The 27,055-nt window shown below is 52.9% G+C and overlaps 1 protein-coding gene across 3 annotated transcripts in view; it reads right to left on the reverse strand.

The window, feature by feature from the left end:
- Positions 1–27,055, reverse strand: part of ZNF536 (zinc finger protein 536) — a 414,784-nt gene that overhangs the window by 132,703 nt on the left and 255,026 nt on the right. For all 3 annotated transcript variants that reach the window (XM_045532445.1, XM_045532444.1, XM_045532446.1), the window contains 2 exons: positions 19,641–19,793; positions 6,411–7,979 (listed from right to left, as the gene is read on the reverse strand). In XM_045532445.1, coding sequence (XP_045388401.1) covers positions 6,411–7,979; positions 19,641–19,793 — 1,722 coding nt within the window. The remainder of the gene's footprint in view (positions 1–6,410; positions 7,980–19,640; positions 19,794–27,055) is intronic.

A 27,055-nucleotide genomic window follows, 5' to 3' on the forward strand; every position in this document is an offset into this window, starting at 1 on the left:
AGTTCTGTCATCCTGCAGTGCAGACGACATCACGTCAGTGGCATTCCCATTTAATTTAAAAAGAGGGAAGGGGAAGAGGAGAAGAATGCCAAAAGGGTTTGGAGAGGGCTGCCATCCAAAGAGGCTGCCTCTTCACCAGACGCGGTGCCCCCAGAAGGGCTCTGGGAGGGACACAGGAGAGCCTGCCGAGGGTGCTGATTCCTGTGGGGGGGGTCCCAGGGGACATCACCAGTGCTTCGTCCCACCAGAGGCAAAGAGAAAAGCTCTGCAGTCAGTTGTGAGGCAGCCCGCAGGGGCAGAGCAGGCATTTGCAGAGTGGTGATTTGCATTAACTTACAAAGTCCCACCCTGGGACTTCCTGACCAGCCAAATGGTCCTCCCCACTGGGGTCTAATCAGGCCCTGGACACACACCATGCCTGGGAGCAGGCTGGACCCGGAGGCCAATGGCTAATCTGTAAATGATCCCATCAGGGAAGAAAGTGAGCGCAAAGTTGTGCTCTGTCCGCAGTCTCTGCGTGAGAGTAGAGGAATCTCAGAGAGGAGGAGGAGGAATCGTTGCTCCTTTGGCTTCAAACAGAGCCAGGCAGCCCCGAGACAACATGGCTCCGCAGAGCCGAGCCCCAGGGTCTCCCACACCCCCAGGCCAATCGCCCTCCCCTGTGCTGTGGGTCTCGCCAGGACTCCTATACACTCTGCAGGTTGGGATTTTGCAGTTCTCGTCCTTAACCTCCTTTCATTAGAACCTGTTTCCTTCAGGGCCACACTGCAGACTCTTCCGCGAGACTGAAAATGTTCTGACTGCCGTGGGCAGGGCCTCCAGCCCATGGCCGGGGTGTCCACGCGGCTGCGGTCTCTGCTGTGTTCACAAGCCCTGGCACTGGCTCCTTGGAAGTCTCTAAGTGACCACAGACCTTTGTGGCTTCTCAGTCCAAAGATAGAGGAGACAGGACTTGCTTCCTACTCCTACGCACCTGCCTCCAATCGGGGACAGATCTGGGTGGAACTGGAAGGGTGTGACCACTGGGATGGGAGAGTCTCACAGAGTTGCCAGAATCATCTCCAAAGCCAACTGACCCACGTACCAAGGAAGAGCTTTGACACCGTGGCACGGCAGACATGAGGAGGTAAGCGTGCCTCTCTAGCGTGGATGGAAAGCAGGAGTTGTCCTTGCTCAGTGCTAATGTGACCACTGCAGCCCGGCGACACCGTGTGCCACCATCATTTCCTCGCCCCAGTCTCGTGTGGACTCCCACCTCCGCAACTCGGCACAAACTCAACGGAGAAGCACCAATCCAAGCGCTCACACATCTGCCATCTCGTCTCACCCCTGTCCTTCCTGCCATCAGTGAGAAAACAGGCTTCCACGGAGCAGGCTTGCTGCAGAGGCAAGACAGAGCCGCCGCCCGGTCCTCCGCTGTGTGTGCCGGCTGCAGGGGCGGGTTCTCCTGGAAGTCTCTGAGGCACAGGCAGAGATGTGGCCCTCCAGGAGCAGGGGCACCAGTCCCTGCTGTGTCCACGGTCCTCTGTCTCTGGGAAGTCTCTCACGTCTCTGGCTTTGGCATCACATGGCAATGGAGGGGGCCCCAGAGCTCCAATGTGAGGCCTCCCTGCATCAGCTCACTGTCCAGTGGGTAACAGAGGACAAGTGTCTGCATCTTTTCTCCGGGGACGGCCACAGGAACACATCCCTCTTCGCACTAGCACAGGGGTGGCAAACTCTGACCCGTGGGCCACTTCCAGCCTGTCACCTGTTTTAAAGCCTACAGTGTTGCTGGAACACAGCCGTGCCCATGCATGGACATGCCGCCTGTGGCTGCCTCGGTGCCACTTCCCAGGCGGAGCTGAGCAGTCTGCGGCAGAGACCCCCGGAGCTGCCAGCCTAACATACTTACTCTCCAGCTCTTTGAGAAAGCACTTGCCCACCACTGCTCTAGCCTGAGTAGCTGGTAAAACGGTGACTATGTCCAGACTGCCTGTGCTGAGACATCAACAAGGTTTGTGGAGGGCAGAAGTCACATTTTAAGAGAGTTCATCGTGATAATCCCAGTTTATCTCATCACACATTTTAAAATACACGTGTTGAAGAAATCCCAATGAGCTCTACTTTGGAGGGAGGAGGGCCCAGTGCCCTCACTGCCGTGAATGCCCAGAGGATCTTTATTCTATGGTCTCAGGCAGAGTTTGGGTTAGAGAAGGTTTCCCAATAACCTGAGAATGATAAATGGGGAACGTTGGGACTACTGCTCTTGGTGACTTTGTCTTCTCACTAGCGTCTTGCAAGGCCCGAGGGTGTCACTTGGTCAGTAGCAACAGCACACAGGTCCTGAGCCCACGACTGACATGTGACAGGTTCCCCTTGCTCACCAGGCTCCCTGAGCAGCACTGACTCTGGAGCAGAGCCCTGAGGGCAACGCGGGTGGTGCTGCTCCTGCTGCCCCCCCTCATCTCCTGCCTTCCCTCCACCCCTGGGCTCACCAAAGGATGCGGGGCAAACCACGCTGTGAGACCCAGCACCTCACACCCCCCTTGCCCTGGCCGTCGGCCTCAGGTTTGAAAGGCAAGAAGTCGGGGTCACCTGGCTGCTGTCCAAATCCACAAACTCCAGGTGAGACGTGTCTGTAACCTTTCTGCCCGGCCAGCCCCACAGTGCCCTGCAGACTGCCTTGGTGCTTGGGCTCAGGGAAGCTTGTGCCTCCCCTGCTGTCCTGGCTCTCCAAGCTACCCACGGCCCCCACTGTTCCATCAGAGTTTCTTGATCTAGACACCAGGCTTGTGTGCCTCGCCCTGTCGGTGGACGCAAACCCTGCTGTGGTCTGCCCTCCCCCACACCCAATTAAAATACTCACGTGGAGTCTGTCCTGTTTGCAAAACCAAGGTCAAACTTATTGCAACAAAACCAGGGACACATTCAAGTTCTCAGATGGCAGGGAAGAGCCCTTGTGCATTGTGTTCCTCAAAAGAATAAAGAAACAGGAGCCATGCCTGGAAACCGGAAGTCACCTTAAGAAACAGGCTCTGACTGGAGTGGGATCTCACGGAACGAGAACAGACCCACAGCTGGGTCTGACCCACGCTGGAGCAACAATGCACGTCCTGCCACTTAACCCAAGACGGCTCTATCTCTTCCCCGGACTCATCCACAACGTGTCCTGATGGGCTAATGTGCTGTCCCCTGTGGAGAGACCTTCAAGGTCACACTCAAGCTCTTGACATCTCTCAATGCTGGCATGTGTGCCAGTCCTCTCTCTACCCGACTGGGCTGGGCCAGCCTCTTCCCTGTTGGCTCTTTCTGCTGCAGACTTAGAGTTGCCTGGGAATGGGCCGGGTACATTCCTCGGGACCCTGGGTCTATGACACAGAGGAGTTTAGGGTGAGAGCTCTGACGGTTAGGAGCCGGCATGCAGAGTTTAGGGAAGCACCTGAGAGCACAGCCTACAACGTGAATGACCTCCCACGCACTCAGGGGCAGACGACACCTTCCCCTGCTCCCCAGCGCGTGGCAGGGGAGCTGCTGAGATCTGCGGGGAGTCTACGTGGTTTGAACAAGGCTTTTCCGACGCTTCTTCAAGCCCTCTTCTACCCCATGAGAACAGAGCTCTTCTTTAAGGAACAGATGGACATTAGCTCTTCCTACAAGCCTGATTTTAGGGACATCAAAGTGGGGACTTGGGTTTACTAACCAGACAAAATCAGACCCCACACTCTATCTGAGATGAGAAATATAAGAATAACTTCTTCAGTTTAGCAAAGCCTGGCTCCTAAGAAAAACCAGCGACCAACCTGGTAGACCTGGTTAGGAACCCACATCTACCTTGAGTGGAGCAGAGAGGAGGGAACAAGCATCGGGAATGTGCTATTCCTTGTGCCGGTATCAGTCTCACCCTTGCAAAGCCAAGCCAGTGGGGCTTCCAGCTCACAGCTCTCCCTTCTGCTTCTTGTGACACTAATAAGAGTGAACCCACAGTTGGAGGGAAAAAATATTTCATAACTCAGTTGATTTAAGTTTCCCTCCTAGATTTTAACTCTCAGAAAGGATGACTACGTCTGGCCCTTCTGGGTCTTGGGAAACCTCAGTGGCCGACGAGAAAATGCGAAGAGGATTTTGATGACGTCAGGCCAGATACAGGGTAAAGGAAGGAGAACTGGACAGGGTCGGGCCTGTCCTGGAGGCAAGAGGGCAGCACCTCCCACCCCCAGCACCTCAAGCAAATGCAAAAGCCGGGGCGAGGCCTTTCCTGGCTGCTTCCAAACTAAAGCGAGAGGGTGCAGGAGAAATGAGGCTAAATGAATGCGGAACTCATGCTCTCTAAAAATAGGCAGTTTATGGCCAGAGTTAGTTTTGGCTTCTTACCATAAGGGGAAGGTGAGACAGGGGAACCTGAACTCTCTGCTGGGGAACCAAGAAGGCTTCCAGCCTGGCTGGCCCAGGGTCCTCATCCCCCATGGCAGAGAAGGGTCACACTTACATCTCAGGGCTGCTGCCAACGGCCAAAAGGTTGACCAGGCTAAGTGTTTTGCATGTACTGTGGAAATGCCCAGGAGCTGCTGTTTTGCAAAGGGCGAGGAGTGCCAGAGAGCGTGCAGCTCAGAGGAAAAGGGCTCCCAAGACCCAGCAGACTCCCTGAGGTTCCATCCCCTCCCACGCTCCCCTGGTGCAAGAGGACACCACCGGGCGAGCTTCCTCGCGGGAGGCGGGCAGCCGCTTCAGCACTGATAGAAAGATGGGGAAATTAATATGGGTAATATGAGCTCATTTCAATAATAATGAGCTCACGAACATGCCAGGTTTTGATCTTTTCTGATGCATGGATTCCTGGCAGGAGCTAGGGTCCTACGTAGGTAGTTGAAAGAACTGAAAATAGACTTTAAAAAAAATCTTTAAATAACAATAAAAAAGAAACCACCCCAATCACAAACTTAAAACAATAATGAAAAAAAAAAGAAGAAGAAGAAGACTTAAACACTGCTCCCCCAGAAGAAAAGGGGAAAAATACTGGACTGATGTAAAACTCTTTTCTTTTTCTTTTAAATATTGTTTTTAACAGCTTCAAAGTAATAAATTGTATGTGGCTAAAAATAGATCCAGGGGCAGCGGCTAACGGGGCCTTGCGAGTCATTCAGCATAAGGAACTGTCAATATGTTTTTGAGCTGTCAGGAATCCATTTAGTGATTTTTGACAATTCAAAAAATATTTCTGACTGCTTGATCCAGTTCTTAGTGAATGAGGAAAGGAGACAGGGAAAAAGAAATACATCAATCTCGGTGATGAGCCCGGAGTCCAGCTTCCTGAGTCCTGCTCTGTGCAAAACAGAACATCTGGACGCTGAGGTGCAGAAACACCCCCTTCCATTCCTCCCCCTCCCTCCGCGCCCCCCTCTTTCCATCAACAGGTGAAGCAAAATGGCAGAAATCTGTTCATAAACCACAAGTGGAAGCTGTCGTGGCCATTTGGCTGGGGTAGGGTATTTCAAAGGGAACAATACACTGAGCTTCTCTTTGGAAGAAGGCTCTCAGATACGAATATCTGGGTGTCAAGAGAATGACTTCCATCCTCCCCACCCAGCCCGACATTCACTCGATCCAATTCTAGGCTTCCAACTGGTGATTCTGTGTTAGAATCTGGAGTTACTTTGGGGCAATCCTACTCTTCAAGGAGGTAAGAAGTGCCAGTTTGCAACAAGGTCAGACAAGCGTCACTCCGAGACACACAGGGTCACAACGTCGCTAGTCAGGGACTCCACAATGCACATTTCTGGTTAGAACGACAGACAGACAGGTTCACAGACAGACGACGGAGGCCACAGTACAAGGCCAAAGTCACGGTAACCACCGTCTCGTTCGTCTAAAGATGGATCACAAACATCCGGAAACCATCTCCCTATTTGGAGAGAGGGTCACTTTATTCCTACACTGTGGTTAGTGTGATATGATTTTAGTATCCTCTAAGTCAATGAAAGGAAGGTTCAAGAAAGCAGATTTGGCTTAGCAAAGCAGCGAGGAATTGTCTTTAGGCATCTTTTGCGTAAGTTGAAAATACTGAAAATTTTGCAAGTTACCATGTCTCTTTTTGTTTTTGTTTTTGATGTCATTTCCCCTCCCCCCCACCAGGTTATAGATGAAACACAGGAGTCCTTCACACTGGGGGACCCCACCCCCTTTTCCACGCCTCCCGCAGAGGTGTTTTGGAGCATCGTAATGCAGATTAGAACACAAAAGTCTGAGGTCTGAAACTGCTAAATGAAATTGGCTCTTATGATTGTCTACTTTGCATATATAGCATGGGGTTGTTTCTTTAATATTTAGTTCAAAATTTGCTAACGGATAAGTCTACCACATTTTTTTAAAAATGCACAATTCAGTACTGGTGCTTTGGGAAACAAACTATAGGAAGAGGATCTAAAACTTACCACACAAGTCTGGCCTCTTGATACATCCAGAGTTTGCTGAGCTACCGGCAAGTCCGTTAAAGGCTGCTAAGCCCTCGGAGCTATAGGCCCTGAGGACCGACAGCATGTTCAGGGGCTTCTCCAGGCCCGGGGGCCCCCGCTCCGGCTTCGGCAGGCCCGCCGAGGGGTCCTGGGCTGGAAGGAGGCCGGGGCTGTGCCACTGCTTCTCCGACGCTTGGGGTAATGGCGAGACCAGTCCCTGCATGGGCTGGGGGCCACCCGCGGGCAGCAGGCCCTCCCCGCCGTCGCTGTCCTTGCTGAGGGCGGACAGTGGCTTGCTCATCATCTCCGGCTCCGTCTCGATGTCCTCTTCGTCGTTGTTCTCGCCTTTGGAGGAGTCCATGTCCTCCGAGGAGGCGATGTCGGAGAGGTCGTCGGTCGCGTCCTTATTTGTGGTTTCGGGGATCAGGATGGGGGCGTCATCTTCAGAGGGGGCCTTCCCCTCGGGCTCCTTGCTGGGGCAGGAACTGGAGGCCCCCGAGCCCACCACACCCGGGTAAACGCCAAACTGCTTGTAGAAGTCTGACGGGAAGTTACAAAAGGCAGGGTCCACGTGGCCAGGCCACGTCGTGCCGCTCTTCTGCTCCCCCAGAGTCTCCTTGGCCTGTCCTTGGGCCATCTTGTCAGGAGCAGAGTCCAGAGAGCCCATCAGACCGGAAAGGCCCATCTCCTTGCCGGAGGGCACCGCGGGCAGCAGGGCCATCTTGCCCGCCTCCCGGGCGTGGTCTTTGCAGTTGACCGTGACCCCCACGGTGCTGTCTTTGCGTTTCGCTTTGCCCAGGTGGTTGGCCTGGAGGTGGAGCGCCATCAGCTCCATGGAGGATGTCGTGAAAGCACAAAACAAGCAGCCGTGCCACGCGACGCTGTCCTGCACGGTCACGGACGAGCCCGGCAGGGAGGCGGCATCGGGCCGCACCGATAGGTCCAGAGGCTCGTACTGGGACTTCTCCGACTTCCTCTGGGAGGACTTGCCGCCGGGTTTCTCCTCCACCCCCTCCGCCCCGTGGACTTTCATGGAAGGAGCGTCGGACAGGGCTCTGTCCTTCCCGTCCTTCTCTTTCCTCAAGGAGCTGACGACAAAGCTGTCCATGAAAGCCTGCAGGGACCCTTGGAAATTCACGCCGTTGCCCACGATGCTTTGATAAGCTCTTCCGATCTCGGAGAAGTGGGTGCTTTTGGGGGGAAGGTCGGCACCTTTCAGGGGGTCTGAGGGGACTTCTGAAGACATGCTGGTGGCCTGTCCCAGACGGTCTGCGGAAGAGAGTGCGCCTGGTGTCCACTGCTGAGAGGTGGGGCCCCCTCTGAAGTCGATCCCGGGGAGACCCTTAAAGGCCCCCCGCAGGATGTCAGGCCTGATGAACAGCGGGGCTTTGCTGGGCATCTCCTCCTTGGGGTCTTGGTGTGGGGGCTGCCCAGGCAGCAGCCCGGCTCCGTTCTGCCGCTCCCGGTGGTGCCTCTCCAGGTGGTACTTCAGGGACGCGGACTGGGTGCCGGCGTAGTCACAGTGGGGACACTTGTAGGGCTTCTCACCTGCAGGATTTGGGTGTGAGAAAAGAAAACGTGTTTATCTCATTGTGGTGTGCTGAACAAGGCTAGAGGATCAACGTTTGTTCTTTGAAACAAAACGGCTCAAACTAATAATTAGTTGGGGGAACAACTGTTTTTTAATAGAAGAATAATTCGTACTCTTAAGCTTTTTTAATGATTTTGTACCATTTGGGACTATTCAGGAATGACATACTATCTACACACAATTAGCTATCTTTTTCTTTATCTAACATGTGAAAACGGCTGTAGATTTAAAAGCTATGATTATGAAAATTAAGCATAATAATTTCAGCCACAGTGATCCTTAAAAGTAGAAGTTTAAAAAGACAAAGTATGTAACAAATGGGTGGTTGCAATATTTTGTGTATACAATGGCTCCGAAATTTGTTTAAATTATACACATGGAAACCATTTTTAAACCTAAAAATTTTATGGTGCTGTTACGCAAGACTGAAATGAATGATTTAAGTCTCGCTCTGCAGTAAATCATGGATATAATTAGCAAATGGCATACTGCACAAGTAATTTATCATTATTTGGAGGGCACCATTCCAGACAGGCTCAGATATCTGCAGACCTACTGCATTGTTTCTAAATAAAGAACGATAAATACCGATTCTATAAAATATTAATAGCATTACAGTGCATTATGATGGCAGCATGTAAAGACATATAGTTAAGATAAAAAGCAGTCAATAAAACTTAAAAGAAAACGAGTAATAAAAAGGCACAAAATATATTTAGTTTCTGTATTTGAAATTAACATTATCTACTGGTCTTTGTAGTGCCTTAAATTTGTACTAATGGCAAACCTAATGCTCCGGTAGTAAAATGTATAATTTACCTATAATAAGCGCTTTCTAGAGAATAAAAATAGCTTTAAAGAATGTTTTTAAAACATATAAGATAATTTTCATGAATTAAATATTTATTTAAATCCAACACCCAACTCCTATTGTTCTCCCCACAGCGGGAACAAGACCACGACGGACAATGTACATCTGCCGGCGTCTCGGGACAGGGAGGGGGAGGGTAAACAAATGTGGATTTAAATGTATTCCAAGAATTTGTTAGCAATCTGGGTCTTTTCTAGATGGTGCAATCGAAAGACTCTCTGGCAGGAATGGGGGCAGTGACCGTCCCCATTAGTGTGCTCACAGTGGTGCCCTGTCAAGACCCACAATCGTCTCTCCCAGGAGCCTCACCCGAGCAGCCCGCTCCCCTTCCTCTGGTCTGCTGTCAGACTGATCTCAAAAGCAACCGCAAACCATCAGAGAACCGTGTGTTCTGAAGACATCTCACTGTGTTCCGTCTTCGCCAATGGCGCAACCCCCCGTTCTCCAAGCATCGAGCATCTAGGCGCCTGGACTTTGTAAACAAGAGGACCACCAGCCGGGTTCTAGGCAGGAGGCACCACGGATTGGAGTGCCAGGACCTTGGGGACACTCTGGCCACCTTATCAAAATGGGAGGGACACGTGCTCCTGTTTCCTGCCTGCAAGCAGCCGAGAGCTCCCTGAGACACTTCGTCAAAGGTGGCCTTTAGGTCTGGGAAGGGGGCCCAGCTGGGACTCTATTTCTCTGAATGTAAAGGTCACAGCCATCTCTGGCTAGACCAGTGACATGGATCTAGGAGGAAGAGTCTTTCCCTTCCGAGGTGAAGGTACCAATGGTCTCAGGCACATTCTCCCACTTCTGGGAGTTGGTCCCTGTGTTAGACCCAGACTCACTTCAGCTGCTGCTACCTGGACATCTCTCTGCAGCGCAGGTGACCATTGCTGGAAGGGGCACGTCTAGGCAACTGCCTGTCACAGCTGATCCAGCTCACCAGGCTACCCTGCCTGCCAGGTGCGGCAGAGGCAGTCCCTGAGCTGAGAGGGTGATGGAAGGGCCCCAGGGCAGGGGAGCCTCACTAGAAACCAGGGATTCCTGCCCGTGGGTTAGGGCAGGCCCTGGGGGATGCCGGTGGGTGAGAGCCAGCAGAAGTGAGGCCCGCAGGTACTGGGTGAGACTCAGGTTGCATTTCAGAAACACACCTGGAAATGATTAAGTGCATCTGGCAATGGGATTGCAGAGAAAGCGTGGGTATCCCTTAGCAGGAGCGAAAGAGGAAGAATCTGGACTTTTACCTCCAGGTCTGAGGGGTGTGGGGCACTTTCCTGGTGGGGACTGCAGGGATGCCCAGAGGACATGTGTGTGTTTCCAAGGGACTCATGTTTGAAATGCACAACAGACTGGCAGTTCTCAAACTGCATTGTGCATTAGAACCACCGGGGAGTTTGCAGAGACACAAGCAGTTCTGATTTCCCAGGTCTGGTGTCAGGGGTAGAAGTGGCATTGTTAAGAAGGGGCCCTAGCAATTTCAGTGCGGGCGATACAAAGCCCACACTTTGAGAAACCAACCTGGCATGGCCCAGGGAGCTTTAACAAATATTAATACCTGGTCCCACCTCCCCCCATTCTGAGTTAATTGGTCGAAGGTGCAAACTGAGTTTTGAGATCTTTCAAACCTCCCCCAGGTGCCCCTCTGGAGAGCCTGGGTGGGGAACCCCTGTCTAGGGCCTCCCTAGGAGGTGCCCTTGGAGGTGGGTACAACAGGATGGCTTAGTGGAGAAGACGGCTAGACCCCGGGAGGTATCTGGAGACTGAGCCGGAGCATGGACACCCCGTGCTACCGTGCTCTCCACCGGACACAGGATCCTGTCTTGGGACTTTGGCTTCCGAGGCCAAAGTCCCTAATGAGACATGTCGAAGCACTGTAAACTCATGTTGAGAGCTAACCTAAGCCCAGAGACGCATGGGTACACACACGTATGCACGCACAGCCAGAAACATGCAGATTCACTCACACGCACGGATTGCACGAACCAGTGGACAAACGGGCACCCCCCCCTTCCAAGCCCTGTCCCTCGCACTGGAGCTGAAAGGGGCACAGAGACGGGGCCTTTGCCGCCATGGCTTTCGGAGGAGACCCGTCACACGGCAAGCAAGTGGGATGCACGCGTGCAAACTCACACACACACAGCAGCATGGTGTACAAGACGACGGCGTCTCCTCACTCAGCCCACTGCTCTTCAAAGTTCAAAATAGGCCTTGGCCTTCATTGCTCCAGAGAAGGTGGAGCCTCAGCTGAGAAGCAGAAACGGTTACTCCGCAGCACTGGAGTCTCCACGGGCCCGGCCCGGTGAATTAGAGGCCACTTAGTGGGTTTTCGAGAGCGGTTCTGACCGTGTGCTGCGCACAGGCGTCCGCCCGCCGCTCTCTGCCCTCTGTGCTGGCGGAGGAGGGGCCCCCGCACTGGCTGCTCCTCCGTGCGGGGCCACCTCCCACCTGCCCCCCAACGGGCTCTGTTTGGGTAGCTGCTTCCCCGCACCCCAGTTCCCCACATCCATGCTCCGGAGTGGCGTTCCGTGGGATAATCTCATCCCGTTTGGATTTGGGTTTCAAAAAACAAACAATTCTAATTTCTTTATTAATCAGTAAATGACTTGAATAACCAGCGTTGCCGTCTGTCTTGAAGGCTGTGCCCCTTTCCCGGCTCCCTCTCCAGCTGCTGGGCGCAGGGCCATGCAGTTGAGGCCAAAGCTCGCCCCTGCCAGGGCGTGTTTGTGGCCAGGCACATGCGGGGACCGGAGTCGTCTGGGCTGAGCTCTCCCCCCCGCCCCCGAAAGTCCCGAGCAGCCCACGGGCTTCATGTTCCACAGGAAACATCCCAGCTGTTCCCAGCCATTGCTTCCCAACAGGGCACCACTCAGAGTGCTCAAAAGGCAAACTTCTCACAACACTGGCCCGGATGGGGGGCGAGGACCTGTCAGCAACTTTAACAGGCCCCGGGGGGCCGTCCAGGTCTGCGCTTCCATGTGGCCGCACAGACGCGTGCTGAGTCCACACCCTTCAAGCCAGGCGCTCTGGGAGACTCGCACAAAGCCCAGGCTCCAGGACGCCAGACCTCTGCCAGGGCGAAGCCGTGGGCTTGCCCAGCCCCCAAAGACCCAACTCTGCGCAAGACTCCGACAGGCACCTTCCCGAGCAGCCTCGTGGCACGGACAACCCCAGACCCTGCCAGCAGCTCTGTCTAGTGGAACGACTGGCCACTGAGGCCACAGACCAGCCCAAATCTACTGAGGGCATCACTCACACGGCCCGAGCTTCCCATGGGGTCATGAGTCCAGTCACCTCCGTGACATTTGGGACTTGCTGTCTTTCTGTCTGCCTTTTGTAGGGGCCACACACTCACACACCTTCAGAGCCAGGCGGATCAGAGTTGGAAAAGCATCAAGGTGGGGGGCAAAAGCCCCCCCTGGAGGGCAGCGCCACTGAAAACTTTCCCCGGCACTGGGAGGGCCACGGAACCCGATTTCACAGACTGGGTCTGTCCCAGGTCGTCGGTCTGGGCTGTGTCTGGGACGAGGGTGTACAGGACTGGGCCATTCGCCTGCCACAGGAAGCAGGTGAGGACGCCGGCGGCCTTCCGTGGGAAGGCCTGTGCAGTGCATTACGGGAATAAGACGTGGGCCCCACAGTGCCTTTCTAGAAAAGAGAGTTTTTCTAGAAAAGGCACAATAAAATTAAAAAAGCATCAGTTCATCATTCCAACAGACTAATGAAGTTATTGGAACCATCTTACACTGAGCCAACTTCCCCCTAACATGTGGCATACGATATATATTTAGCTTTGCAATACCATCGATGCTTTCTTCCAAGTCACTGCACCATAAATTTTCAGAAATACATGACCAGGTGGTTTGATTAGTGCATTGCACCTATTTTTACACGGGCCTGTCTTTTATGATTCTGAGCCTCCACTTTGCACTGGATACGCCAAAGGAACTTTACCAATCCCGGGAGTTATTTTAAAGCTATTCAGAGCAAGTTCTCATGAGCACCTCTCCAAAAATAACAGGTGAACTAATATTATTCTCTTTGGAAACCTCTTGATCAAGCTTTTAAGCACGATTTTTTTTTTTTTTTTGCTAAATATCCAAAAGCATTTTCATTTTTAAGTTAACTGAATATTTTCCCGTATTTGCATCTTCTGTCCGATATTTATTTAGTCTTTTCTCCATGTCTTTGCTTAGTTCATACCAGGAGAGATAAATATGGTGGTCCCTTTGCAGAGACGCTCTACTACATTAATATAAATTGTACACTAATTCCCCCAAAGCATATATATGTTGTAAACCTGAGGACTTCTCACACAGCTGCTTATTGCTAAACAGTGCCTTGTCCAGAAGGGGACAATCTGTGTCTCTAATTGCTGTCACTGAAGCCGAGATTCATTATGTGACTTTCCCATTAAAATGTGAGCATTAATTTGTATAATGAAATATCACCCACTGCAGTGTTCATTAGCCATGCCCTACTGTATACGGCACATTGTTAGCTACCTAGAAACTGTAGTTAATTTCACTAATGGATATTTCCCTACTTAGTGTTTGGTGGGAAATTTATACTGTAACGTTACCTCTTAAACTTTTAAGGAAATTTAAATTCAATCAATTACGTTCAACAAAAGTTTGGTATGTCATTACAGCAGGAAGAGCAAAGACGGAGACCGAGTCGGAATAAAATGGGCTTTTAGTTCATCTCAGAAATAGAAAAACGATGGAATTTTAATTCAAAACAACAAGAAAAAAAATCATCTCCTTTTGGAGATCTTTTTTTTTTTTTTTCCCATCATTATTCAGGTGTTTGCTCCCCTACCAAGGACAACACACGCTCTCCTTTTAGAAAAAGGAATGGGAAAAACATCCGTTTTAAACAACTCATTTTGGAAAATTTATTCAGCGTGCTCTGATATTTATTCAATGTGTTAAAACAGCCTGGTTACCTTACGTGGAAGAGGAAATATAGAAGCGTCAAAGGTAAGGTTTGTATGCACCAGGCGTAAGGTACCTGGATCGGGCCAGCAAAGACTTTCATTTCCGCCCACGCTGATGCACAATTTGGGGCCCGGGAAGCACTGGCAGGGTTCAAGGAGGTTTCTGAGCGAGCTCGAGGGGTTCGCCATCTCCATGATTCTGGGACCAATTCCATCCCTCCTTCCATCCCAGGGGTCAGAGCAGCCCAAACACGCCACAGTGGCCATTTGTTTACCTGTCTGACCACTTCCCTAACATCATTGTGCTAGCAGGGAAACTGAGGCACGTGGGGTCAGGGAGGTGGGGTAAGAGAGGAGCCAGGACGCACAGTACTTCCCTTTTACATCACCTGGAGGCTGCGTCCACACAACTTGTGAGTACAAGTCACTTCTTTCCCTCCTGCGGGGTATGGTGTGGACACACACTGTCAAAGAAATGTTGTATTAATTCCCTAAAACAAGCCAGAAATTCACTCAGAAAAGCAACAACAGCAATACAGTGTGGGGGGTGAGAGAAGGGGAGTCCAGATTAGGAAGATCTGAATTACACCCCGTAACCCAATGCTGGGCAACTCTGGGTCAGTAATGTCATGTCTCTGGGGCCCAGTTTCCTCCCTGCAAGGGGGCAGTGGGTGGAACCTCGGTTCTGAGGTGCCGTAGGGATTAAGCAGAGAACTGACATGCAGCACTTAGCAGGGAGCCTGCCCGTGGCCGTGGCCGGAAAGCGGTGGCTGCCTCCACTGCTCCTGTCCCCTTAGCCCTGCTGGCTGAGCTGCTCTGCGTTCGGCTGCAGACACAGCCTCGGTCGCAAGGCGAGACAACTCCCAGGCCGCCCTCCCCACCCCCGCTGGGTGTGCAGCCCTTTGCGGGCAGCAGGGGAGAATTCTCTCACTTCCTCAATTCCCTTTGGTCCCATAAGAGGGACAAGAAGGAAGGCGAGAGCAGGGAGGTGCCTTCCCATGTCCCCCCACAGCCAGCACCCAGGAGCGTGGGCAGTGTGGGGCAGCCCTTCCGCCCAGGGCCAAGCCTGCCCTGACCACAGCGGAGACCCTGGACAGCCACCACTGGCCTCCCCGTGAGGGTCCCTTCCCATAAAGAGGCTCCTGACTCAGGGCCAGGCCAGTCCATGCAGCACATCCAAACCAGATTAATAAACCACCTGCATAATTTGAGACGGGGAATAAAACTAATGAGATTTATTTTTAATTAGTCCCTGAACCGTCGTGCCTCCCAGTTTTCAGGAGTGAGGTTACTTGTTACATTTCTCTACAGTGGTCATTCCTGGGACCACAGTCTGATGCTGCAGCCCACACACGGGGTGTCACACCCACTGGGGGACTCAGGGGACAAACGCATACCCCCCAGCCTTTCAGGGACCTGTCAGCCTCCTGTACATGACACATACATTGGACCCTCAGAGTGTCCCCAGGGGACGAGCTTCCCAGGGCAGGGGGAGCAGGAGGGGTACTGATGGAAAGGTGGGGTGCATCTGTGGGCAGGCTGACCTTGAGGGAGAGCTTGGGGACCCTGCAGCCTCCTGCTGCAGGTTGTGACTCGATGTTTGTTGATGCGTCATTCATTCATGTATGTGATGATGAACTTTTTTTGTGTCATTTTGATGGGGCCCCAGGATGCCCAGATACTTAGTTAAAGATTGTTCTAGATTGTTCTTGATTATTCTGGATGTGTCTGTGAGAGTGTTTCGGGGTGAGATTAACATTTGAGTTGGTTCAAAGAGATCACCCTCCCCGTGTGGGCCGAGTCCAATCTGCTGAAGGCCCGAATAGAGCAATAAACTGAGTGTGGGAGAACCTGCTCCCTCCGCCTGTCTTTGCACTGGACGTGGGTCTTCTGCATTTGGGCTCAGACCCGGGCTGGAACTTGCTCCAGGAGCTGTCCCTGTCTCCAGCTCACCAGCTGCAGATCTCGGGACTGCTCAGCCTCTGTAATCACGTGAGCCAATTCCTTATAACTAATCTCGCTACCTGCATCTACGTATCTACCTCCTGTTGGTTCTGCTTCACTGCAGAGCCCTGACTGACACAGTCCCCATTTGGAGCCTGCACTGACTGGCTCCGAATTCGAATGTAGACATCATGCTCTAGAAGAGAAATTTCCCCGCCTAGTGATTGGGTCCGAACCGGCCCAGGGTAATGCTTCCAGGAGGGAAGTTCCACCCCTGCAGGGTTGGGGAGCAGCCAGCATCTACCCCACCTGGATCTCGGGTGACTGAGACAGCCCCGGGGGTCCCGCTGGCCTTGGAGACCCCTGGGGTCCTGCAGGTGCCTCCCGCAGTCCCGTGGACCTGGCTGAAGCTCTGGGGGCGGCAGACATGTCCTAACTCCCTGCAGGGTCTTCCCAGCCCCCAGGTGTTCGGAGCAGCCAGACTGGTGCATCTCGTCAGCACCTCTGACAAACAGACGTTAGAAGAGCAGTAACTGAGTTAATGCAGTGAGAAAAAGAGGAAAGTGGTTTTTATCAGTCAGTGTTTTGTGATCAAGACTTCTAATAAAGATAGAGTGGGATAGAAAAATTCAGAGAGTTTTACCACCTCATCTCCGAACCAATTAAAATATATTTATTAATATTCCACATTGGGTTTTTTAATGGGCTCACATAGCTCCATTATATAGAAGCCTCAAACGATGGCATTTTGGAGAACATGCATTTTTATCTCACGGACCGCCATCCTCTGGCCACGTCATTTGAAAATAGGAAATTATATCGCACGTGGAGCTGACATTCCAGCGCGAGGAGAGAGACGGCAGCGTGACAGGGACTGAGGGAAGGCGGTTCGGGGCGTCTCACCAACTTGAGCCCACATGAAATCATTTATTAACAAATAACTTGATTTTGATTTTTAATTACTCATGTAATCTACACTTTTACATTGTCATAATGGATGTTTACTTCGGTGATTTATAACATGTAACACTTTCTGTTCTATTCAAATGCACAAGTGTAAGCATTTTCCAACTTCTTTGTTCTTAGATAAAAAGGAAACTGATCTTTATCTGGTTACCATTCTGCCTTTTAAACACTGCAAATGCTGTTTCTGAGGGGTGGTGGAGGTGGTGTGATGTTTCCATGGTTTCTTTCATTTTCTCCCTTAGTCTAGGAAGTTTCCAGAATGCCCCTGTCCACGGCCCTGTCTTGCCTCCCTCAGTGTCTCCAAAGACTCCAAACTCCTTAAGTTTGTGAAGCAGAAGTTTGGAAAAATTCATCCTTCTCAGCTTTAAAACTGCAAAAAGCAGCATCCCTTTACTCCTGCCCAAGTACTCCCGGACTTCCGGACGCTCTGGTCCTGACTTCCCTGGACGTGTCTGTGGAGCATCCGCCCTGCCCGTGGACCCGCGGCTCAGCCAAGCCCAGCGTTGGGAGGGCAGCGGAGCCTCACTCCCTGCCGGCGACCTCACCATGCTGAGCCACCACCCAGCTGGGAGCCTGGCACCCGGTTCTGTCACTACATCGAATGAGACACACGACACACCCCGCCTGGGTGGCACATTCCTGCCGACACCTCAGCACTGGGTTCCCCGTGGACACACTCCCTTGTCCTGGAAGTCTGTGGGTCCCCCACCAACCATGCCAACCCAAGGGGACACGGGCTCCAATCTGGGGAGGAAAATGGGCATTGGTCTAATCTGAGAAAGCCAGGTGTCTAAGCCGGCTTCCCTCAAGCCTGGGCACTTTCACTAATTCACTTGCTAATTCATTCATTCGGCAAATGCTTCCTGAGTGCACACCTTGAGCCAGGCTCTGCTCTAGGCCCCGGGGACACAGCTGGACAGACAGACACAGCCTTTGCTGTCACGGAGCTCACATTTCAGTTCACGGAGAGAGACGACAACAGAATCAGATGGGAGAACGCCAGGGAGAAAGGGAGGCAGGGAAAGGCAACGGAATGCCTCACAGAGAAGGGGCGTCGTGCCGCACCCCGAAAGGGAAGGGGCGAGCCATGCAGGCCTCTGGAAGAGAAGTGCAAAGTGCAGAAACCCTAGGGAACTCGGGGCCCTCCCTGCACTCCTAGAGACGGGGGTCTTCCCTTCTGTCAGCACCCAGGAAGCCAGCACCTGCAGCCTGACTGGGGTGCTGCGTCCCCTGGGGGAGGGACCACCTCCCCTGATGCACTTGACCCCTTCGTGACATCTCGCACAGCACAGGGAGGACGGGATGAAGTCACTCACTCACTGGGCAACTGTGCTGTCACTCAACCATCCAGATAAGTCATCGTGCCCCTACCGGGTGCAAGGTGCTTTGGCAGGCACGGGGGTTACAGAGATGACAGCCGTTCCAAGGACAGACAGTACTGCCACCCTCACAGGTCTGAGGTTCTGCGGGGGTTCATCCAGACAAACAACATGTAAGGAAACAAACGCTCGACCCGAACAAGATCATTTCTGAAAGTGCTAAATTTATGGAGAAAATGAAGCCGGGAGCACGAGGGGTATTTTAAGAGGGGTAGTCAGGGATGGCCCCTCCGAACAGGTCAGATTCAGGCTAAGCCCCAAGGGAGCACTCAGAGGAAGGGCATTCCGGGGGGGGGCTGGGGGGGGCACGAGGCCCTGCAGGAGGAACAAGCAGCTGCACTGGAGGCCCAGGAGGGAGGCTAGCGGCGTCTCAGAGGAGGAGGAGGAGGATGAAGAGCCGTGCAGGATGTGTTCGGGAGTGAGGCAGGGCCAGGTGCACAGGGCCATCTGGGAGAGTGGTGGGACCTTGCGCAGAGTTTTAAAAGCCCCCGTTTGGCCTGAGATGCCCCCCCGAGAGGCATGCTCCGGGAGGAGAGCAGCCCAGGACGATGCCCACCTATGCCCGGGCGTGGACCCAGGAGCTGCCTGGGCTGCCTCGGTGTTGGGGAGATCTGTGGGCACCAGGGGAGATCCCAGGTGAGGGCCCCTCGTCTCTAACCACCGGACACACACGAGGCCCGCGGTGCTGGATACTCCTGCACAACCCTGAGCGGCTTTATCGATTCCTTGGGAAATAAACCGCAATTATTTTTGAAAATAGATGGCGTATTTGTGTAGCCTCTGCAGCAGCTCACACTCCAATAGATAAAGTGTCAGAAGAAAAATCAAAGAAAATGGAGGTGTCCATATCTCAGATAGATTTGGGGGGGGAGTATGTCCATGTGCAAACAACTAGCAGAAAAGCTAAAAGGCACGATGACTGAGGGACCAAGCGGAGAAGTCCCTACGGCCAGCCCTGGGCCAGCATGATGCCAGAACCAGAAAAACCCAGAGTGGCCCGGCAGCCCCTTCCTCCCGTCTGCTCAGGACCATCTCGGGTTTTCTCTGCAGGAGACCCCGGGTGGGGCAGAACACGCCTCTCCACCCACGTAGCTCCAGGGGCCTGACTCCATCCATCCGGTCCCAGGTATGGGCCACAGCCCGTCTGCCTGGACACCTGGGGAAGCTGCTCCGGTCCCTTCCACACCTGAGAGACTCTGAGGTGAGTTCGCATCACTCACACCCGAGAAGGTGCGGCAGGTGCTACCTGAGCACAGCGGCAGGAAAAGCCGTCAGCAACTGTCCTGGAGCCAGAGGCCTGGGCCACTCGAAAGCTGCATCTACGTGTCCCCGGGTCACTGGGGAGGGTGACTGTTCAGTGACAAATTAGGCTATCAGGGCCAGTTCCGACCCACACAGTGGCACATAGAGGGGCCTGGGGAGAACTTTCCAGCCTCAGTGACCCACGCGATTGTCAGATCTCGGCGGGAAACAAGGCAGGGCGGGGCCTCCCGCTCCTCTGTGCCTCGCCCCCCCGACGCACCCACCCTCTCACCTGTGTGTATCCTCAGGTGCACCTTGAGGTGGTGGGACGTCCGGAAGGTTTTCCCGCAGTACGGGCAGTCCTTCATGGCCGAGCCCAGGCTCCTGTCGCGAAGCAGCGCGGGTTGCTGGACCCCGGCAGCTCTGCCAGCCTCCTCGCCGACGTCTGCAGCGGAGGAGAAATGCTCACATCACTTCAGCACATGTCAGGAGTTGTTCGCACCAAAACTGCTCACGCCACACAAAGTTAACTTGTCAGTACTACACCTGTCTGTTTCATTCTTTAGAATCTGACAGAATGCTGACAATTCATGTATTTTCTTGTTATTCTCTTAAATTATTTCATCTTCCTATCATCATTTTAAGCAGCATATGGTACCTTTATATTGAACTGAATTAAACGAGAAAAGAAACAGCTGTGTCAGCAGCTGGTTTGATTTTCTTCTTTTGCTTCGTTCCTATTAAATATTTTTTTTCAAAAGTTTAAAAATGTTCGTGTTTGTGGAATCTGATTAATTTATAATACGGACTAGCTGGAAAGTTCACTCCAAGACTGAAATCATATTTGCATTGCAGCAAGCAACAAAATAAAAAAAAAAATGTGTCTCAGCTGAGTCCCTAAAACATGCAGACACACAGCTATTTCGGGACAGGAAAGAAAATTATCCCAAACCGATCATTTCTTCCTCGTGGAGTCTTGTATCCAGCGCTGGCTGGTGTGATCTCATAAAAGGGAGAAGAAAAAGTATGGAAATGCACTTCCACAATTAGCCCGTGACAAACATACAGTGACATAGTCAAAGTCACACGCAGGAACTCAGCTGCAAGACTCCCGCAAACGTACGGCACTGCGGTTAACTCACGCAGCGGCTTGAGAACTTCCTCTGTAAAGTATCAACACAAATCGTGCTTCCTGCCGTTATTTGCTATGTAACCCGAACCATCAGAAAATGGAATGAAATCTACATCCGGCTGCCTTCTGCACAGACGTGATGGGACATGATAGTAAATAAAACTGTGACAGTATCTTGTGGTTTGAGGGTGTGTTACGGCAACACCCCCGGCCTGACATCGCGCTGCCAAAGAGGGGACATCGGGGGACCAGGGTGGGAGTTGGGAATTTGCGACTCAGAGGACAGCAGACGAGAGAGCCGTTTCTGGACTCAGTTTCCTCCCTGCGTCTCTGGCCTCCCCATAGAGCTGGGGCCTGAGTCCAAGCTGCCAGACGGGCAGGGTCCTCGCCGTCACCTCCAGCCCACCCTCCAGGCCTCACAGCAAATCCCACCAGGAGAACAAGGGACCCTTTGGGATAACGAGCAGATCTGTGAGTTCTACAGAGATCGGAATAAATAAAGCTTGTACCTTCCAAGGGATGGGAAATGCAAATGGCTTTCATTCTGCAACATCCATGCCTGGCATTCTCTGCTCACAGCCAAAAGGGACAGACTTATAGACCACGGGCAAGACGAAGGCTGACACCCTCAATTCTTGTTTGGATGTTTGCTCCAAGCAACGGTGGAAACCCTTTTGCCTGGAGCACCCTCCCTGGAATTAGACCACGCACGGCCTCCTTGTCACCCCGGGAAGTTTCTTTGAAGGCTCACTTTTAATTCTGCTCTCCCCAGCTCTTCTTACCAGCATTGAAGAACTAGTCAAAGGATGTAATTACCCAGATTTTTCATTTTGCCTTATAATTTTGCACACATAGAAGGACTGAGCTCAACCAGGTCTGGAACACAGAATTAGTCACGTCAGCCCATGGAGGCCTAGACGGTGGTTGTCCAAGGAACGTGTGAAGGCCACCAACGATGGCCAGGGCGTCAGGCACAAGGCAGCCTTGCAAAGTCGCTGCAGACACACGCTGCACACGTGCTCAAGGCGGGGACTCCGCCCCCTGCACGTGGAGCCCACCAGGGGCTGCTGCCAGAGGGGGTCACTGATGGCCCGGATGCCAGTTCCAAGTCAGCTGCAGCCCAGGCCTCAACAGCCGCAATGCCATCTCCATCAGCCCGTCCCCGTCCCCAGCCCACTTCCGCCCGACAGCCTGCATTTGCCATCCCGGCATCACTGAGCTTTCCTTCCGCTGGGGTCACAGGGTCAGCTTAAAGCAATGAGGAGCCTGTTTGAAGTCCTGCCCGAGTGCTCCCAGTAGCATAGTGAAGATGCCCCGTGTAAGTCAGGGGGCCGATCGCTGTTGATGGGAACTGTAAGCAGGACTCAGTGTCCCGCTGTCGGCCCCGGGACGGAGGTGTGCAGGGGACACTTCCCAAGTCGAGTCCCTGCGGGCCTGTGTAGCAGGGTCCGGGCCGTCCCCAGAGCTGCTTCCAAGGAGCCCACCCCGAGCGAGCAGGAGCAAGGTGGCAGCTGTCACATAGGAACTGCTGGAGGGATGATGGGGGCATATTCCCGCAAGAGTTTTTGGGGACTGCTTTCCCAGGGCGCGTTACAGATAAACACGGCGAGAGGGTGGCTCCAGAACAGAAGTTGAGGGTGAGGCTGTGCCTCATTGTGTGTCCCTCCGAGTGACGGCCTGTGACTGTTTCCTTTTATCTTTCCATCTTGGATATGTGTGGCCCAATAAAAAGAATAAATTTGTAAGATAAACAGCTTTTTTTGCAGATTGAAGAGTCTAATTTTCACTTTACACAGAAACGGTTTTTTTTTGGAGGGCTCTGAGGCCCATGGCGTTTACTCTTAGACTAATCCTACTGGAAAAACAAACTCCGAGCAACGAGGAGCGCGGTTGTGGGTGGTCCCAGGAAGTGTCCGGAGAGGCTGAGAGCCCAGCGCGGCGAAGGCTGGGGCAGCTCCGGCCACACACTCGGGGAACTGTGTGTGCGTCCAGCCTGTGCCTGGCCGGGCGCTGGCACCGGCCCGTAAGCTCAATCCAGCCCAGCCCCACCGAGGACCCAAGAGTCTCATTCGGGGAGGAAGATGCGGCCACTCTGTGATTCCTTCTCCAGCTGGAGTGTGAAAGTGTTCGTATCCACCCCCTGCAAACTGCAGGATCGGGTCCCGAGGCCTCACCTGGGGCCCCACCTGGCACCCCAGCCGAGGAGAGCAGTCCCTGTCCCTGTCGCAGACAGGCCACTCCAGGAAACTGGTGGCAGGAAGATAGATGCATGGCACAAAAATTGCATCTATGATCCTTTGTCAGACTCTTTGTGAACGGGTTTGAGGGTTTTGTTTTTTTTTTATTTTCAACTTTCTTTCCCTCCAACCTGTGTGCGGTATTTCGTCCCTACCGATGGACTCTTTCTCTAAATGTGTTGGGGACACTGAAGCTGGGAGTGTGCACAGGGTCAGCCTCGAACCTGCTGCCTGCTCCTTCACGCTCCTCCGCGAGAGGAGGGAAGCTCTGCCGGCTCCTGCCCGAGTGCTGAGCCGGCCGGGAGTCAGGCCTCGGCCACAGGCCGGCCGGCGTCTTTTCGCCTAACATGCCTCTGCCTGGGTGTGCTCGGGGCCCCCTGGTGATGGAGAAATCGCTGCTCCCGGGACCTCTGTTTCTGTCCTTGACCCCACGGAGTAACATGGGCTCATCTGTTCAGAGTGCATGTCTTGTGTGGATGCAGCCAATATTCCCGACGGACGTAGGCTGCGTGTGCAACACGCCCCGCCCCCCAGAGTGTTAGCCAAGAACACTGGACTTGAACTCGGCATCAGACAACTCCGCCAACTCTTTCCAGTGCCTATAAGCTGAACGCGATTTGCTACAAAAAGAAGAGGAAATGGATTCCAATCACTTCAAGTTGCATTTCAAGAATGTGTTATTGGGGGTAAGGAGACAGCAGACCTTCCTGATTTGTCTTCTCAAGGTCATATGTCTTCTGCATTGCTTGTTCTGAGCCCCCAAGTGTGCACGAGGTTTGCCTGGATCAAGGCAACATCAAGGTGCACGCCTCCCCGAGAGCCCACAGGGAGGGTGGCAGGCAGGGCCCCCAGCTACGGACAGGAGGAGCAGTTGGGATTAAACCTGGCTGTGGATCATCCCAGATGCCTCATCATCCACCGAACCAGACAGACAAAGAAACAGGTGCTTAGAGAGACAGCCAGCCTTCCAGAAGTTGAAGCCTAGACACACACAGATACTACCAGGAGTTGTCTGGAACCACCCCTGAGGCTGGCTATCCTCCTGCACACAACCACGACTTGCATTTATGGGCGCCTCATCACACACTTAACCTTACTCATCTATGACGTGTCTGGAATGTAAAAACTTGGTTTATCAAATGATTTTATACTTTGAGGGTACATTTCCCTCCAGGCTATCTTTAAACACCGAGCTTCCTTGGGATGTATTTAAAATAAGTGTGTTTGTCAAGAAGGCTGACTCGGGAGGTGGAATCGTCCTCCTGGGTCCCCAGTGTCTGGCTGTCCCTAGGCAAGTCCCGTTGCCCCTGGTCCCTGGTTCCCATGTGACCTGTGAGGACTTGACCTCCAGCTCTGGCTTCCTGCGATTCTGCGACGCTGGGAGCTGCCAAGCCCACCCAGGCTATCTCTGCCCACCCTGGCCTCCCCCTGTAGCCAAATGAGAAACTGAGGCTGAGTCTTAAAGAGATGGGGAGAAAAGGCCATGAACGGGACAGCAAGTGCTCCCCGAACAGTCCATGTACCCTGACATTTCCCAGCCTGTGCCCCCATGGATGCATGCTGACCCACACCAGACTTTGCAGACTAAGAAACAAACGCGGGAGACGCGAAGCCACGGAGAGCTGGGGGCCGCCGCTGCGGGAGGAGGTCAGGAGCTGAGTAGGAAGAGGCAACCTGCTACCGGTGAGGACTTCTGGGCTTGTCCCCAATTCCCAGGGTGAAAAGAGGCTGCTTCTTACCCTGTGCATGTCCTCTCAGTTCTCACGTCACCCTAACTGCCATGCAGCCTTCCCTTCGTCTGCCCAAGGGCACATTTCGGAAAGATTTCCCTTAAGAAAATTACAATGGTGATGATGATGGTGATGATGAAGTCCCTGCACGGAGTGGAGAATCGCCCCAGCAACCTCCCGTGGGTGAGGTCACTCTCTATATACCTGGACACGTGGCACTCTGTAGGAGAAAATGCCATGGTGTCTTAATTTCTATGGAACTTCTAGATAACAGAAAGTACATTTCCCCAGAGGAGTTTTCAACTGATTCTGAAAGAGCATCTCAAAATCACAGCTCTCACTTCACTAATGAAGAAAAAGAACTATTTGTGGAGTCTGAGGAGTGAGCAACAGTTCAGTGGGTCACAAAAAAAAAAAAAATCGCATCTTTCTTAATGTTCTTGCCCACGTACACCAGTGCTTTCCGATCTTTCCAGGGGCGAGAAAAATACTGACGCCTTGGAGAAAGTCCAAGGGAATGTGTAGTTACTCTTAAAAGGTTAACACTTCCCCTTATTTTGAAAACTTTAAAATTAACAGACTCGAATAAAGCCGTCATCGCAGCGGTAGAGATTCCTGCTCCAGTGAAGGTCTCCCTTTATTTTTGAAAATGATTTGAAATTAACAGTATGCATAAAAATGATAACATTACCGTGGACAAGTCTATTTAACTCTTAGAAGATGTCACTCACGCCGTGGGTCAGTATTAACTTGGTGTCTGCTGTCTCATCAAAGTTCTCAGTTTTCTGATGGCCAAATATAGTCATGTTCAACAGTTAGGCATTAGTCTGGATTGAGGAAAGTATGTGTTTGACTAAAGAGCTATTTTAGAAGAGGATGTGCACTTGTGAGAGGCCACAGGCAGCTTCTCTTGGGTTCTGGGGACGGGGTGGGCGGGGCCCTGCTGGCCAGCCCTGTGCACGGGGGTGGAGAGGTGGAACGTTCTCCACCGTGTCCTTCCTCACCCTCAACCCAAACTCAAAACTGAGCAGAGCTCCATTTGCTTGTGGCAAGAATGGATTTCTAAAATTAGGGAATTAGGTCATCAAAAGGCAAAACAACTTTTTTTTTTTCAAAAAAGGAGAAAAAAATATAAGATACCAGGATTTCAGATAGCTTCTCTAAAGCAACATTTTGATGGGTTCAGTGAAAATGAATCAGAAACACATGGATTAAATTTCCCTTAAAATACACAAGGGCTTCAAGATCAAGAACTGTGGGCCAGTGGGTTTCCAGTTTTACCATGCCTGGAGCCCTTTCTCAATCACAGGGGGCGTCTGTGGAGCTCCCCTGCTGGCGACTGGGCCATCCGGGGTCTCTCCCTGTTGGCACTACGTGACACTGCTATGACAATACCCCTGTAACCCTCAGCTGCCACCTCTCGCCAAGGCCCTGGGGGCTGGCCCTGGGCTGGCCATGGCAGGCACTCTTAGTCCCCAGCCTAGGGACGGTGCCCATGGACACAGCAGGCAGGTTTTGGGTTCACAGTATCGACCTGGGCCATGACACCAGGGGGGCCGGGCCTTTTTGGGTTCTGCACGCCTGTCCCTTCCCTTTGTCCTGGTCGGGGACAGTGGGCTGCAGCCCGCTACAGAGACCATCAGGGTGAGTCTATGCAGACCAGGGTCACCTATGATCTGCCCTTGGTGAGGAGACCCCGGCAGGAGAAGGGGTCGAGTTTCAGCCCAGGCGCCTGCTGTCCCCTGGGTACAGCCCCCGGTTAGGAGCAGGGAGGAACTAACTGGCTACTGGGGTCCTCACTCTTCAGAAGAACCTCCAGTTCCTTCTCAAGACGTCCGGCCCCTGACGCAGGCAGCCCGTCCTGCTCCAACCTCACCCCCACCCCGGCCGTCCTCCAGCTCCCTCTGCCCATCCTGCTCTCAGGCTGGTCTCCAACTTGGGGCTCTGTCCCCTGGGACTCACAAGCAGACTCCGACCTCCTCGAGAGGCTGTCCTCGGCCTCGCTGCCGGGGAGGGAATCTCCCCGACCCCAGCTCTCGACATCACTCCTCCCAGCACACGTGGCCCTTCGCAGACTGTGGCCGACCTGTGTCTCCTCCCTAGACCACGAGCTCCAGAATGGGGCCAGTCACTGCGGGTTGTGGTGATCTCTCTGGCACACAATGCTCCATGCACACTTTTCTGAATAAATGAAAGCGACAGGGGAGGCAAGCACATTGGAATTCAGACTCAAAGACCAGCTCCTGATTGTGGGAGGGGAAGCTACTTTTGAGGAGCCCAGGATGGAACGGCCCAGGGTACCCTCAAAATCCTGGAAGTGCTCCACAGTGCTCAGGGTCGTCAGGGGCTGCAGTTTGACGCCAACAGTGGGGGGAGATCCAGTTACATCCAGGGAGGCTTCCTGGAGGAGGTGGCCTCAGGGTGTCACCCAGTTCTCTCTCCATCGAGGAGGAAGGGACCAGAAATACACATTATGATTGACAGGGCCACAAGTGAGCTCTCTAGAAGGCAAAGGTGTCTGGCACCTTCCACCACACTCAACTTACTCAACTCCTGGCTAAGAGAGATCTCACAGGCAGAAGAAACAGCCTCACATAAGCACAAAGAG

Source organism: Lemur catta, chromosome 19 (assembly GCF_020740605.2).
Source record: "Lemur catta isolate mLemCat1 chromosome 19, mLemCat1.pri, whole genome shotgun sequence".
NCBI classification, from domain to species: Eukaryota; Metazoa; Chordata; class Mammalia; order Primates; family Lemuridae; genus Lemur; species Lemur catta.